The following is a 12,287-nucleotide window of genomic DNA, read 5'->3' as shown; positions in this document are numbered from 1 at the left end:
CAGACAGTTTTGAGATATAAACCACTGAAGCCCAGAAGCTCAACATGAAAAGGCTACGGAATTCGCGATACTGGTACAGCATGTTGCCGGGCAAGGATTCGGAACCAGTTGTCTCGGATAGCCGCGTTGATGGGGACGAAGATGCGGAAACCGACAGCGAATCAGACGAACGGCATCGACTGTTGCACCAGAGCCGCAAGACGTAAGTATCCGCTTCATCATGTCACGGGCGTCAGCCCATCGCTGACTGTGATAGATACTGGGGTTCGCTGGGATGGAATCTCGCCGCAGCCTTATTGCCGGCGCTGTATTCAACTCTTAGCAAACTCTGGGTCGCAAACCTTGATGCTAGCCATGTCGTCACTACCGATGTGTACACGTACATTTCGACCGTCGCAGAGGTTCTGAACGAAGGCCTTCCACGAACAGCGTGGCTCATCATCGGCGATGAAGACAATCGCTCTTTACGATCCCGGATCAGCTTGTCGTACACCCTCGTCGTCTTCCAAACCCTCATGGGCCTCATCATGTCGATTGTCTTCGTAGCGGCTGCAGAGTCCTTCGCTGCGTCGTTCGTTCCCAGAGAAGTCCGGCAATCGTCCTTGAACTACGTCCGCGTCTCAGCACCAGTTGCGCTCTCTTCCGCTATCCAAGTCGCCGTCTCCTCGTGCACACGAGCGCTGGACAAACCAGATGTGCCTTTCGTCATCAGCTTGATCGGCGTGGTCTGCAATATCGTATTGGACTTCCTCATCATTTCCAACTTCCACGTTGGATCCTTCAAGCCTACCATCCTCATGCAAGCCGGCATTCGCCTAGCCTGCGACATGACTTCCGCTCTGGTAGGTCTTGGTTACTTCATCTACCTCGCCACTAGGATCCAACGCCAGCATGAAGAGTCGGAGGAACGAGTGCGTCCAAACATCAAGGCCCTGATTGTGCTCGCACGACCTGCCATGTACACCTTCACCGAGTCGGCTATTCGAAATGCGCTCTATCTATGGATCGTCAGCACCATCATCGGACTTGGGCAAGATTATGCTACCGCTTGGGGAGTATTCAATACAATCCGATGGGGACTTATCATGGTGCCAGTGCAGGCGTTGCAGAATTCGACCTTGACCTTCATTGGGCATCGATGGGGACATTGGCGAAAGCAGAAGGAGGCTGGTGAGCGTAAACCTGCGGCGACATGGAAAGACGTAAAGAGTAAGTCGAGACCTTGGAGTTGGAATCTGCACGTCCTAACGCTCTCTAGCAATCATTCGCCCAGCCATCGTCTCCACTCTCCTCTCGATCGCCGTCGAAGTACCGCTCTGCTTATTTCTGTCGTTTTGGGGAATGAAAGAATTCGCGTATTACCTCTCAAATTCCGACGAAGTAGCTCGAATTACGAGGACGATGTGGCGTGTATGTATATCAACCTTCGGGTAAATCTTTAGGATGCTAACAACGCCGCAGAATATCGACTGGTGCTACATTTTCTACGCCATCGACTACCAGCTCGCTGCAATTTTGCTGGCTACAGTGCCAAGATGGTATCTCTACCAGTCACTGGGCTCCAACTTTCTTTGGATGCTTCCATGGGCCATCGTAGTCACCGTGGTAAAGATGTCGCAGACTGAAGCATGGAAATTCTACTCCATCATCTTCGGCGGCTCGTTGGTGTTCAGTTGCCTCAACGTGGCCCTAGTCCTGGGTCTATGGATCTGGCGATTGATGCAGGGGAAGGTCCGACTTCCGCCCGTAGTTACTCGAACCTCATGAGTCCAGGTTCCAAGATGCTAATCTTGGCTTGAAGGTTGGGGTCTCCTCAACCCGTCTAGGATTACTAAATACCGAGAATGCAAGAACCTCTATTTTCCAATCAGCAAAGCATGCCTACGACTCCTCTGGGAACTTCACAACCATCCTCTTCCCCGAAATCTCCCCTCTCCTCATGCGATCCAACGCCCCATTCACACTCTCCAACCCCCCCTCCACCACCTCTATCTCCGGCGGCTTGAGCAGCCGCTCCGCAAGCAGCACCTCCAACCACTTCATCAGCCCCTCCCCGACCTCCGGAACCTCATGAAACAGCTTGATCGGCACAGTATGATGCACGACCCCAGGCCTCCTCTCCTTCGGCAGCCCCGTCAAACCCACGAGATGCCTCTCCTCCTTCCCCTTCCCCTCCTTACCCTCCTCATCCGCCAGCGCATCTGCCAAATACTCCGCCGTCTCCTTCCCCACCGTATCCACCCCAAACCTCAACCTCCCCCCCGCCACGCCCCTCATCACCGCCACCGCCCTGCCCGGATCATGTGCATCCACCAGCATATCCGCGCCATGGCTCTGCAGCCTTGCACCATGCTTATGCAGATCCACGACCAACAGCACCCGCAGCCCCGCCAGCTTCGCCAGCTGCGAGATCAGGAACCCCGTCGTCGACGACCCCCACACCGCGATCCAGTCGCCCTTGCCCACCTCGCCGCGCTGCCGCTCCACGTACGCGAACTGGTGCTCGCCGTCTTCTTGCTGCGCCTTGCGGCACTCGGCGATCACGTCGGCTGGCAGCTTCGCGTCGGGGATCTTGGCCACGATCGCGAGCAGGTGCGGGCCCGCGGCGTTGGCGGCGGCGCTGGCGAGCGGCAGCGCGGAGAAGTCGATGCCGAGGCAGATGCCCAGCGAGAGCACGGCGGCCACGTAGGCGACGCCGAGGGCGGCGCCCGTGGTGGGCGGGATGGAGGGCGGCAGCAGGGCCGTGTTGGAGAGCGAGGCGAGGATGTAGGACTGGAAGGTGGATTTGGACGTGTTGCGGTAGTCGGTCGAGGTGGCGATGACGGTGTCGCCGACTTTTATGCGGGAGGGGGGCCGGGAGGGGGTGGTGGTAGTGGTTTTGGGGGCGCGGACGACGATGCCGACGGCGTCGCGGCCGCAGATGTGCGGGAGGGAGGGGATGCCGAAGTTGTAGTCGCTGTGGAGGGTTTAGAGATTGAAATTTAGTCAGGAGTTAAGATTCAGAAGCGGTATATTGAATTTTGGTGTTTTGCAAGAACGACGGGAGACGTTGAGTAATCTGGGATTGTGTACGTACGGTGCTTTCCAATCAATTGGGTTCAGGCCAATGACTTGCGTTCTTATCAATATCTCGTCGTCGTTCTGAGGCACTGGGATCGGGTAGTCTGGAGTCAGGGTATACGGCGTCTTGACTTCGTTGAGGAGGAGAATCGTTTGTGACGAGGGGAGTTCTGGTTCCGGAGACGATATGCTCGTCTTCTCAAGTCCGTCCGCAAGGTCGGTGTCCGAGCCTCGAACCTTCGAATCATGCCGCTCCCTCGTCATCGCGCCCGCTGGCTTTGGGCTGTGTTGCTTCGAAGAAGTCTCGCCAGCTTTCGATCCCGTTTTCGATTGCAATGGCCGTATCCAGCTCCAAACGCCCATGATCGAGTGCTCGTCGAGACCGTCGGAAGTTATATCAAAGAACGGGGTCGTGGTCATACTTCTCGATCTTTAACAGCCGCCATCAGAAGGGAAGAAAAAAGAATAAGAAAACTAGAGGAATCTTGCAAAGACTAGAACCAAACTATCGAAGTAGATCAGATCCCATGTCGTGATTATGAAGAATCGCGCGCCCTGACGTATCTCCGGCCCGCCGATGAATGTACCCCTCCGGTAGCGCTGTTCGGCGTAATCACGCAAAGGCTGCCTATGTAATCGCACAGGGGCGTGGCTTATCTAGGGATACTTTGTTCGAGCATGCCGGGTGGGGAGGTGGGTGGTTGGCTCGGCACGTGCATTGGCGAATATCGCGTTTGATATCCCTGTGGGCACGTAATGGGGGGCAGAAGCACGAATATTCGTGGAGATCGTTCGGGGTGATGGGTGCGAAGGGGCTGCTAGGTTAGAAAAGGTTCTTTGTTTGCGATATCGGAGTATTTTCGAGGGCTTATTGAAAGCCTAGGGGTCCATTCTTTGGTATGGTCACGTGAATGTCATGTGATTAGATCTGGGTAGAGGGAACTGGACGACGCTGAGGAATCATGAACACCTTGGAGAGATATTACGCAAGTCCTCCAGAGATCCTAGGATGGTATGTATAACGCAGAGGCCCAGACATATGGGCCCAGCCTCTGGTCATTCACCTTTTCTTTCTTTCAAACCGCTTCAACATCTCGACGCCGACGAGGTAAAGGGTGATGGAGAGCATAGAAACGGACGTCGCCACGTTCCAGCGAGCACCACGGATGGCACTTTGGAGCCAGGGTGTGTGCTCGGCCCATTTCAGCTGATAGAAGCCAAGGCCAGGTTGAGTGCGAGCATGAGGATTACGAGGTATGTGACGATGTCTTTCTGAAGACCGTCCGTGAACCGAAAGCCGTGGCTGGAAGAAAATGTTTCAGGGACTCGCAACCGTTCAACCCCATCACCATCCCCTCTCCACCCCTTCCACACCCCCCTCTCCATCACCACCAGCAACCAAACTCGGCCCCTCGGCCCGCCTCCTCCTCCAACTCCACTCCGTCTCCCTAATCTTATCTTCCTCATCCGCAACCCCATTCCCCTCCACCTCCGCCTCCACAAACTCATACACCCTCCACTCCGCATTCCCCCAATCACCCCCCGCCTGCTTCCCCCCCGCATCAATCATGCCCGTCAAATGATGCAAGAAGTTCCCATGCGCCGCCACCGCAACCACGCGCTCCTCGCGCGCCCTCAGCCACGCCCGCAGCTCCTTCGCGCGCTCCTCCAGCGCCGGGCCCATGGGCGCGAAGAGCCCGGTCTTGGAGTTGAACGCGGGGTACCGCTCGCACATGGAGAAGTCGAGCGCGACGGGCTGGCCGTGGAAGAAGGCGCGGATGGCGGGGACCGAGGAGCCCGTGTTGGAGGGCTCGGCGGAGGACTCTTGGGCGCGGGGGAGCAGAAGGAGAGAGGGGTGGGATGTGAGGTAGGGTTGGAACGCGATGAGCGAGGTCTGGATGCAGCGGCGCAGGGGCGAGGAGGTGGCGAGCTCGAGCGAGGGGAACACGCCGTGGGTTGTGAGGAGGTCGCGCAGTGCGCTGGCTTGGGAGGCGCCGTGGTCGGTGAGGAGGGGGTCGTGGATTGTGTAGTCGTGGGTTTCGTCGTGCTCGCCGGCGCCGTGGCGGACGAGGTGGATGAGTTTTTTGGGCATTTTCTTGGAGGAGTTGGGGTTTATGATGTAGAGCTTTAAGTTGAAGAGAGATCGAAGAAATAATAGAGGTGTTCTGGAGGTGAGATATGCTTTGCGATGATGGTATTTTCTGAAGTTTTTGTCGTGAGCTTTGGCGATGTCGTCATTGGTAGAAAACCGAGAAAAAGCAACGCTAATCGGAGTTTAGGGAAAGAAACCTATCTAAAGGGCTATAAGGCTGGTGGTTTGTGACCATCGAGCCTCAGTACCTGAGTTAGTCTCCTCTTCGTTAATATAAGAAATGTGATGGTTGATTGGGTGAGGAAAAGGTGGAGCTTTCGCCTCAAAACCAATCTTTGGACCCTGTGAGCACGGTCTGCATTCATCCGAACGGTGTGACGGCTATTTCTACCTGTAGTGAACGTAGTCTAGCGGCCACCAAAATAAGATCTATAGATCGGTCTATACCAGATTCCCTCTAGTAACTATGTTGCGATATACCGAATAGCCTTTCTCATCTAGGACTTCTGCGCCCTTTTGTCGTCTCCTACAACCTCCACACCACTATCCACATCGCTCGAACTGCCCGAGTTTTGCCTCTTTCCCCTGCCGCTCAAGACTGCACGGAACACATCGGCCAATTGTTGCCGCCCATCGATAATAGGATAGAATCCTGCAATAAACAAGGTGCCCCAGAGCCAGATGAGAGAGATCACGACCCAAGCGGCATAAAACTACAACGCATGGTTAGTATCTAACATGTCGCAAAGTATTGACGGGAAACATACCTTCTGCCCAAAAATATACTTGGACGCATACATCGGCAGCGGCCAAAGAACCCAATGCCCCAAGAACGTCGCCACCGCCCAAATCGCCGCAATGCGACCCCAGCGCTTGAGATGCGGCTGCGAGCTCACGTGCTGAGCCTCCAGCTCCTCTTCAAGAGCGGCGTCGGCGGCTGAAGTAGAGGATGTGTGATCGATGACGAATGCGAGGCGCTCTTTGCGGAAATCGGCCCAGTCGAAGTACTCTGGTTTCAGAAGCGTGATGAAGAGAGAGTACGGGATTGGCGAGGCGGCCGAAGCGACAGTGCCGTACACGCAGGGGAGAACTTGGCCAGTGGTCGCGATCGTGACGCTACCGTAAAGGGCGTATGCAGAGCCGAGCCAGACGGCGAAGCCGGTGGCCATGCCCAGAAGTGGAGAAAGGATGGCGGCCCAGCGGCTTTGTCGCCGCCAGAGAATGGTGAAGGTGGTTGGGAAGATGCCTGGGCAGGTGATAACTCCAAGCTATTATAATGTCAGCATAGATACACCCCTAGGGGACGAGGATTTTTGTTAGGTACCATGTATAGTGTCCAGCCTAGATCGACGCCGACATAGTGCAGCATCGTAGAGAAGCCTGACGCAAAAAGGGCGAAGAACACGACGCCAAAGTGGGACCAGCGAATAACATCCTTGTCGCTGGCCTTGGGGTTGATATACGTCCTGTATATATCGAAGCTAATGATCGAGCTTACGGCGATGACTTGGGCAGATAGTGTCGAGGTAACGGCCATGAATGTGACGATGAGAATTGCGGCAGCTCCCCCTTTGCCTGCGATTGTGATCGCGAAGTATGGCAGCACAAGACCGTTACTGATTTCGGTGCTGCTGATGGCCTGGAAGGTGTTACTTGGTGAATTATAGATGGTGCGGCCTTCACTTACTCGTGGGTATGTTGGAAATATTGGGTTATTCTCCAGCCCTAACACAACAGAGCTCGCCAAAGTACCAATACCCCATGGAATCGCGAAGTAAGCAATACCTCCAATGACATAGCCAGGAACCACAGCCTTGGGTGACGCAGAGAACGCTTTAATGAAGAAGCTCGTGTCCATGATAACCAAACCGAAATTGGCACAGATGTGGAGGATGCCGAAAAGGATTCCTCCCTTCGAGGTCATGGTCAGGTACGAGCCATGCTCGTTGCCACTGACTGGATGGCGTTCTCCGGCAGCCTTGACAAGGTTGTACAGATTGTCAAGGGATCCGACCTCCTCCAATGTGAAGGCTTTGATTGAGAAATAGCATAGAATGATGAGAATAGTAAAGGTGTGTATGTAATCTGTCAGGAAAGTGGCTTTGATTCCGCCGACGAAGGTGTATAGCGCGACTCCGACTGGAAGGAGGAACGTTGCCGCAATGATATGCATACCAGTCCTGGGGAGTTTAGCGGGGAGTTGGCCCTAAGTGAGCCTACTCAACTTACATGGCTGTGATAGCAGCAGAAGCTCCGAGCAGCATATTAGCGCAGGCGAATAGGTTATTTACTAAGCATAGAAACATGAAGACGACATGAGCGGTTTTTCCATAACGTATCCGCACAATTTCCAAAAGGGTATGAGCTTCTGGAATCTTTCTTTTGCAGGATATCCCTAGCACTGCGAAGAAAACGATCATGGGGCTGCATCCGGCTGCGAACCAGAATGGACCAGCAACACCATTGACGTATCCGACGAGTGAGGACCCCAACATAGCGGTACTCCAAAGCCATGACTAGCGAATAATTAGAATAAAACACTAAAGACCGGTAGAACGTATAAACGCACAGAGACTACAGCAGAAGCCGTCAAGCCTGTCTTCACACTACGATTGGCCGTCATGAACCTAAAGGTACTATTAGCAAGAGCTTAATCAAAAATTCAGAAGTTAACGTACATTTCCGTCTTCTCATTATCTTCGCCTACAGTACGCTTCAATATACGCGTGACAAAGACCATGGCTAGAAAGCGTCAGCATTCTGCGGTTCTCGAACAACGATTGTCTTACTAAAAGCAATCACAAGCCCTATGACTACGACCACGATGTACCCAACGGCCTGGGACAGTGGAGGGGGAACCGCAACCACGGCTTCATCGCGAGTGTCTAGCATGTTCGTGATCGTGATACAGTGCAGCCAAAATCACGAGGGGATAGGAACGCGTTGAAAGTGTCTGGCGAATGCTCGAGACGTGGAGGTAAATGATGGGGTGGGGTCGGAAGTAAGATATATATCCGCTCTTTCGGGACCTTTGCTGCCGATCAGAAAATTCCCAAGCACCTCATGTAGCCTCGTTCCACTATCAGGCTGATAGCGTGTACAAGGTTCGGACATGCCACGGGGCCCTGTAGATGGAGTACGCCCGATCAACGCCCAGGCCTTTGCTCTCTCCGAGGCCATGTTCGCGGTATCTGAAGATCTAGACCCTCGACGACGGGAATGGTTCGGGCTCCAGGGCCTTGGGCCCGAATAAGGCTTGAATGGGTATCTCAAATAGGGTTTCACGATGAGAAAAAGCAGCATCAGTGGTGATGAGCAGGGATGAGGTGATTATGCAGTGAAAAAACGTATTAAGCTTAAATGGACGGCGGTAAATAAGAGGGCTTGAAATGATGGAGCGGCGTCGACGAGACAACGATCTATTTCCTAAGGTGTTGTTTTGTGGATGCAATTGATAAGACCCCATGGTGGTGAGGGTGATGCGATGTTGGGTTAGAATTGCCAAACAGATCGCCGAAGCACGCCATGGTCCACAAAGAGACCGGCTTGGCACCCATCCATCGATGCGTGCTTCAGTCATTGGCCAACTCAACTCTCCCACGGAGAAAGCATGTGATGGTGCGATTTTTCGTGAGATTCTCCATCTTCGGAGCAAAACAAAGCTTGTTGTTTGTGCATATGCTAGGCCGCCTGGAGCGTCATTGCTTCCCCGGACCCCACGTAATGTGCTCGATTCTTTATCGATAAACCAAGTCAAAGAGGAACCCTCCCGAAAGTCGAAAGCCTTCAGTAATACGTTGCGAAAATGGCTTCAACCGAAATCCCCGATAGATCGAATGGCGCGTCGAAGAAGAAGAGCTTGATTCTCAATGCCTTCGTAATGATGTGCAGCGGGCATCAGTCACCCGGACTGTGGCAGCACCCCGATGACCATTCGTCCGAGTTTAACGACGTAGAGCACTGGGTCGAGCTGGCGAGAACATTGGAGGCTGCAAAGATCCATGGGATATTCATTGCTGATGTCCTTGGAGGCTACGACGTGTACGATGGCCCTCGAAACCTCGAACACGCAATTCGATCAGGCGCGCAATGGCCTACAAACGAGCCTCTGGCAGTTCTTTCGGCGATGGCAGCAGTAACCAAGAGTATAGGCTTTGGTGTTACGGTGGCTACCACGTATGAGCAACCGTACCATCTCGCCAGGCGACTCTCCACTGTTGATCACCTCACGAAAGGAAGACTTGGCTGGAACATCGTGACCGGGTACTTGGACTCGGCGGCTCGGAATCTCACGAACTCAGAACAGCCTGCCCACGACGAGCGATACGCTATGGCCGATGAATACCTGCAAGTCATGTACAAGCTCTGGGAGTCGTCTTGGAGAGATGATGCCGTGGTTTTGGACAGGAAGAAGGGAATCTATTCCTACCCTGATCGTATCAGGGAGATCAACCACAAAGGAAAGTACTATCAAGTACCCGGCCCGCATATCTGTCAGCCCAGTCCTCAACGAACACCTGTCTTGCTCCAGGCTGGAACTTCGAAAGCCGGGAAAACCTTTGCAGCACGACACGCCGAGGCAATCTTCGTGGCCGGCCACAGTCCTTCAGTGATAGCAAAGAACGTTGCAGAGATCCGAGAGCTTGCCAAGGAGTTTGGCAGAGATCCTCAGAACGTCAAGTTTCTGGCGTTGATCTGCCCAGTCATTGGCCGAACCGAAGAAGAAGCAGCTGCTAAGTTCGAGGACTATTCGAAGTACGGCTCTATCGAGGGAGCTCTGACACTATTTGGAGGCTGGACTGGTGTTGATCTTGCGAAATACGGCGACGACGAAGAGCTCCGCAATGTTGAGAGCAATGCTATTCGGTAAGTAGACATCCGCCATTGGTCTCGCGGCGAGGCTAATTCTTGAGTAGGTCTGCTGTAGAGGCTTGGTCCAAAGCTGCTCCTGGTATCAAGAAGTGGACAAAGCATACAGTGGCAAAACACATAACTGTCGGCGGGCTGGGAGCTACTGTCATAGGAACTCCGGCGCAAGTTGCAGATGAGTTTGAAAGATGGGTCCGCGAAGCAGACGTGGATGGTTTCAACATCGTAAGTAACTTCGAAGGGGCAACAGACGTGTACTAACAGTATCCATAGGCATATGCCATCAAGCCGCAAAGCTTTATCGATGTGGCCGAACTTCTTCTGCCTGAGCTGCGGGCCCGTGGGGAGTTCTGGGATGACTATGCAGTCCCTGGTGGAACATACCGAGAGAATATCTATAGGATCCCTGGTCAAAGTGGTCTTCTACCGGAGCATTCGGGCTCCAAATATCGATGGAAAGCGGGTGTTGAGGCCAAGGACCATCAAATCCCTGAGACGACTGTTCCCGAGTGAACATTTGCCACAGTGAAAGGAAGATCGGAATTTCGTTTCAGAGGTGTATCTCGGTATCAACAGGTTCTTACGTCCAATCGGATATAATAAGTAGTCTTTTCTTGATGAATCGGATGAAGCAAGTCGGTGTTTGATGGAAAACCGATGGAGATGGATGTTCTTCGCGAGAGGTTCAAACCGATTGTGATAACGTAATCACTAGTTTAAATTTTCGACTTCTGTTTCAACCACCATGATTCTTCCACAGAACTTTGAAAATCGTGACTTTCTATATGACCTTTCAACTGCGCGATACGATATAGTAAGCACCTAGACTCTCATTGAAAGATCGTGGCTACTCGCGAGAGCTCAACATGGACCGCGATAAGCGGCCAAAAGCACCATGAGGATCTTCCAGTGGATATGCCCTCCCAATCCCATAAAACCGACGAAAATATGGCCATAGAAGACCGCCAAAAGTGCCCCAATGAGGAGTGGCATGGCTGGCTTCAAGTCCTCGTATCTCATCTCTGCGTCTTCAATTCTTTCGGCTTCATCAACGCATTTGGAATATTTCAGCAGTATTATTCAACAACGCTCAACTTGCCCCCATCCACAATCTCATGGATCGGCTCATCCCAAGTGTTCCTCGTCTACTTCATTGGAACCTTCTCCGGCCGCACTTTAGATCTGGGCCATTACCGGCTTACTCTCTTCGCGGGACTATCCCTCCAAATCATTGGGATATTTACGAGTTCTGTGAGTACGCAGTATTGGCAGCTCCTCCTCTCCCAAGGCATCTGCAAAGGCCTTGGGGATGGATTAATATTCTGCCCTGCCGTCGCCAACGCCGCGACGCACTTCGCTGGGAACAGATGGAGAGTAATGGCAATCTCGAGCGTGGCATGCGGCGGTGCGACGGGCGGGATGGTATTCCCCGCCATCGCCCTAACACTCCTGCATCGCATCGGCTTCCCCTGGACCGTAAGAATCATGGGCTTCGTTATGCTCTTCAACGCCGTCGTCATCGTCTCCCTCGCCGCCTCGAAACCCGGTAAAAGGAAAAGAGGCCCGCTGGTTGAGTGGAAAGCCTTCGCCGAACCCCCCTACCTTCTCTACAACATCAGCATGTTCCTCGGTTTCATCGGCGTCTGGCTAGCATATTTCTACGTCCGGCCATTCTCTCGAAACGTCCTGCACGTCTCGGAACGCACCTCATTCAACCTCATCCTCCTCGTCAACGGCGTGGGTGTGCCTGGGCGCCTCGTTCCAGCTCTGATAGCGGATAGGCTGCTCGGTCCAATCAACACCTTCATCCCAGTCATGCTGTTCGCGGGCGTCTTCCTCTTTATCTGGATCTCTATCTCCTCGGTCGCCGGTGTCACTACGTTCACCATATTCTACGGCTTCTTTGGGGCAGGTGTGCAGAGCCTGCTCCAAGCCGCTCTTGCGAGCCTGAACCCTGATCCTAAAAGAGCGGGTATTAGGATCGGGATGGGCTTCAGCGTTGTGGGAATTGCGTCTTTAATAGGTAGTCCGATAGGAGGCGCGCTCATTGAGAAGGCGGGCGGTGCGTACTTGTACGCGCAGGTGTTCGCAGGGAGTATGATGATTGCGGGGAGTGTCGTACTCGTTGCGGCCAGGGTGTCGAAAACTGGATGGAACCTGAGGGAACGGATGTAGCTACCACAAAATGCGAAGGATGTCAGACTTCTTATTGAAAGTGGCTTCTTATCATAACTCATCTATGCGGATCCTTGGGGAGCAGATTAAT

At 53.5% G+C, this 12,287-nt stretch overlaps 7 protein-coding genes across 7 annotated transcripts; 3 read left to right on the top strand and 4 right to left on the bottom strand.

Annotated features, from left to right (window-relative positions):
- Positions 1-44: 44 nt before the first annotated feature.
- BDZ99DRAFT_485707 (uncharacterized protein) lies at positions 45-1,767 on the top strand (the record flags this gene model as incomplete). The annotated part of the gene is made up of 4 exons (XM_033722728.1): positions 45-202; positions 257-1,209; positions 1,259-1,410; positions 1,462-1,767. The coding sequence occupies 4 exons, from the start codon at positions 45-47 to the stop codon at positions 1,765-1,767; spliced, it is 1,569 nt and encodes a 522-aa protein (XP_033582341.1).
- A 135-nt stretch (positions 1,768-1,902) lies between these two features.
- BDZ99DRAFT_343170 (GroES-like protein) lies at positions 1,903-3,231 on the bottom strand (the record flags this gene model as incomplete). Its single annotated transcript, XM_033714400.1, has 2 exons — positions 1,903-2,956; positions 3,077-3,231. Coding segments are annotated over 2 exons (1,209 nt in total), but the record flags the coding sequence as incomplete, so codon positions are not given.
- A 1,174-nt stretch (positions 3,232-4,405) lies between these two features.
- On the bottom strand, positions 4,406-5,221 carry BDZ99DRAFT_567228 (uncharacterized protein; the record flags this gene model as incomplete). The annotated part of the gene is made up of 1 exon (XM_033727664.1): positions 4,406-5,221. The coding sequence occupies exon 1, from the start codon at positions 5,150-5,152 to the stop codon at positions 4,406-4,408; it is 747 nt and encodes a 248-aa protein (XP_033582339.1). The 5' UTR covers positions 5,153-5,221.
- Positions 5,222-5,542: 321 nt separating this feature from the next.
- BDZ99DRAFT_409246 (urea active transporter) lies at positions 5,543-8,292 on the bottom strand. Its single transcript, XM_033716538.1, has 8 exons — positions 7,942-8,292; positions 7,831-7,894; positions 7,722-7,779; positions 7,382-7,668; positions 6,840-7,332; positions 6,477-6,791; positions 5,920-6,420; positions 5,543-5,865 (listed from the first exon to the last, which is right to left on the bottom strand). The coding sequence occupies exons 1-8, from the start codon at positions 8,042-8,044 to the stop codon at positions 5,650-5,652; spliced, it is 2,037 nt and encodes a 678-aa protein (XP_033582338.1). The 5' UTR covers positions 8,045-8,292; the 3' UTR covers positions 5,543-5,649.
- Positions 8,198-8,844, bottom strand: BDZ99DRAFT_194759 (uncharacterized protein). The gene has a single exon (XM_033713193.1). The coding sequence runs from the start codon at positions 8,730-8,732 to the stop codon at positions 8,352-8,354; it is 381 nt and encodes a 126-aa protein (XP_033582337.1). The 5' UTR covers positions 8,733-8,844; the 3' UTR covers positions 8,198-8,351.
- BDZ99DRAFT_435675 (putative xenobiotic compound monooxygenase, DszA family) lies at positions 8,502-10,653 on the top strand. Its single transcript, XM_033717493.1, has 3 exons — positions 8,502-10,018; positions 10,066-10,246; positions 10,295-10,653. The coding sequence occupies exons 1-3, from the start codon at positions 8,958-8,960 to the stop codon at positions 10,532-10,534; spliced, it is 1,482 nt and encodes a 493-aa protein (XP_033582336.1). The 5' UTR covers positions 8,502-8,957; the 3' UTR covers positions 10,535-10,653.
- A 265-nt stretch (positions 10,654-10,918) lies between these two features.
- BDZ99DRAFT_459259 (MFS general substrate transporter) lies at positions 10,919-12,224 on the top strand. Its single transcript, XM_033719122.1, has one exon. The coding sequence runs from the start codon at positions 10,970-10,972 to the stop codon at positions 12,194-12,196; it is 1,227 nt and encodes a 408-aa protein (XP_033582335.1). The 5' UTR covers positions 10,919-10,969; the 3' UTR covers positions 12,197-12,224.
- Positions 12,225-12,287: the final 63 nt, after the last annotated feature.

This window comes from Mytilinidion resinicola (assembly GCF_010093595.1).
Source record: "Mytilinidion resinicola strain CBS 304.34 unplaced genomic scaffold BDZ99scaffold_3, whole genome shotgun sequence".
Lineage (NCBI taxonomy): Eukaryota > Fungi > Ascomycota > Dothideomycetes > Mytilinidiales > Mytilinidiaceae > Mytilinidion > Mytilinidion resinicola.
Note: the sequence above shows the minus strand (reverse complement) of the source record. Positions and strands in the feature narration are given on the sequence as shown.

Coding starts and splice junctions, on each gene's coding strand:
- BDZ99DRAFT_459259 (XM_033719122.1), top strand. CDS start 10,970: ATGGCCATAGAAGACCGCCAAAAGTGCCCCAATGAGGAGTGGCATGGC.
- BDZ99DRAFT_409246 (XM_033716538.1), bottom strand. CDS start 8,044: ATGCTAGACACTCGCGATGAAGCCGTGGTTGCGGTTCCCCCTCCACTG. Junction 7,895..7,941: donor AGGGCTTGTGATTGCTTTTA/GTAAGACAATCG, acceptor GACGCTTTCTAG/CCATGGTCTTTGTCACGCGT. Junction 7,333..7,381: donor TCTGCTGCTATCACAGCCAT/GTAAGTTGAGTA, acceptor TAAACTCCCCAG/GACTGGTATGCATATCATTG.
- BDZ99DRAFT_435675 (XM_033717493.1), top strand. CDS start 8,958: ATGGCTTCAACCGAAATCCCCGATAGATCGAATGGCGCGTCGAAGAAG. Junction 10,019..10,065: donor GTTGAGAGCAATGCTATTCG/GTAAGTAGACAT, acceptor CTAATTCTTGAG/TAGGTCTGCTGTAGAGGCTT. Junction 10,247..10,294: donor ACGTGGATGGTTTCAACATC/GTAAGTAACTTC, acceptor CAGTATCCATAG/GCATATGCCATCAAGCCGCA.
- BDZ99DRAFT_194759 (XM_033713193.1), bottom strand. CDS start 8,732: ATGACTGAAGCACGCATCGATGGATGGGTGCCAAGCCGGTCTCTTTGT.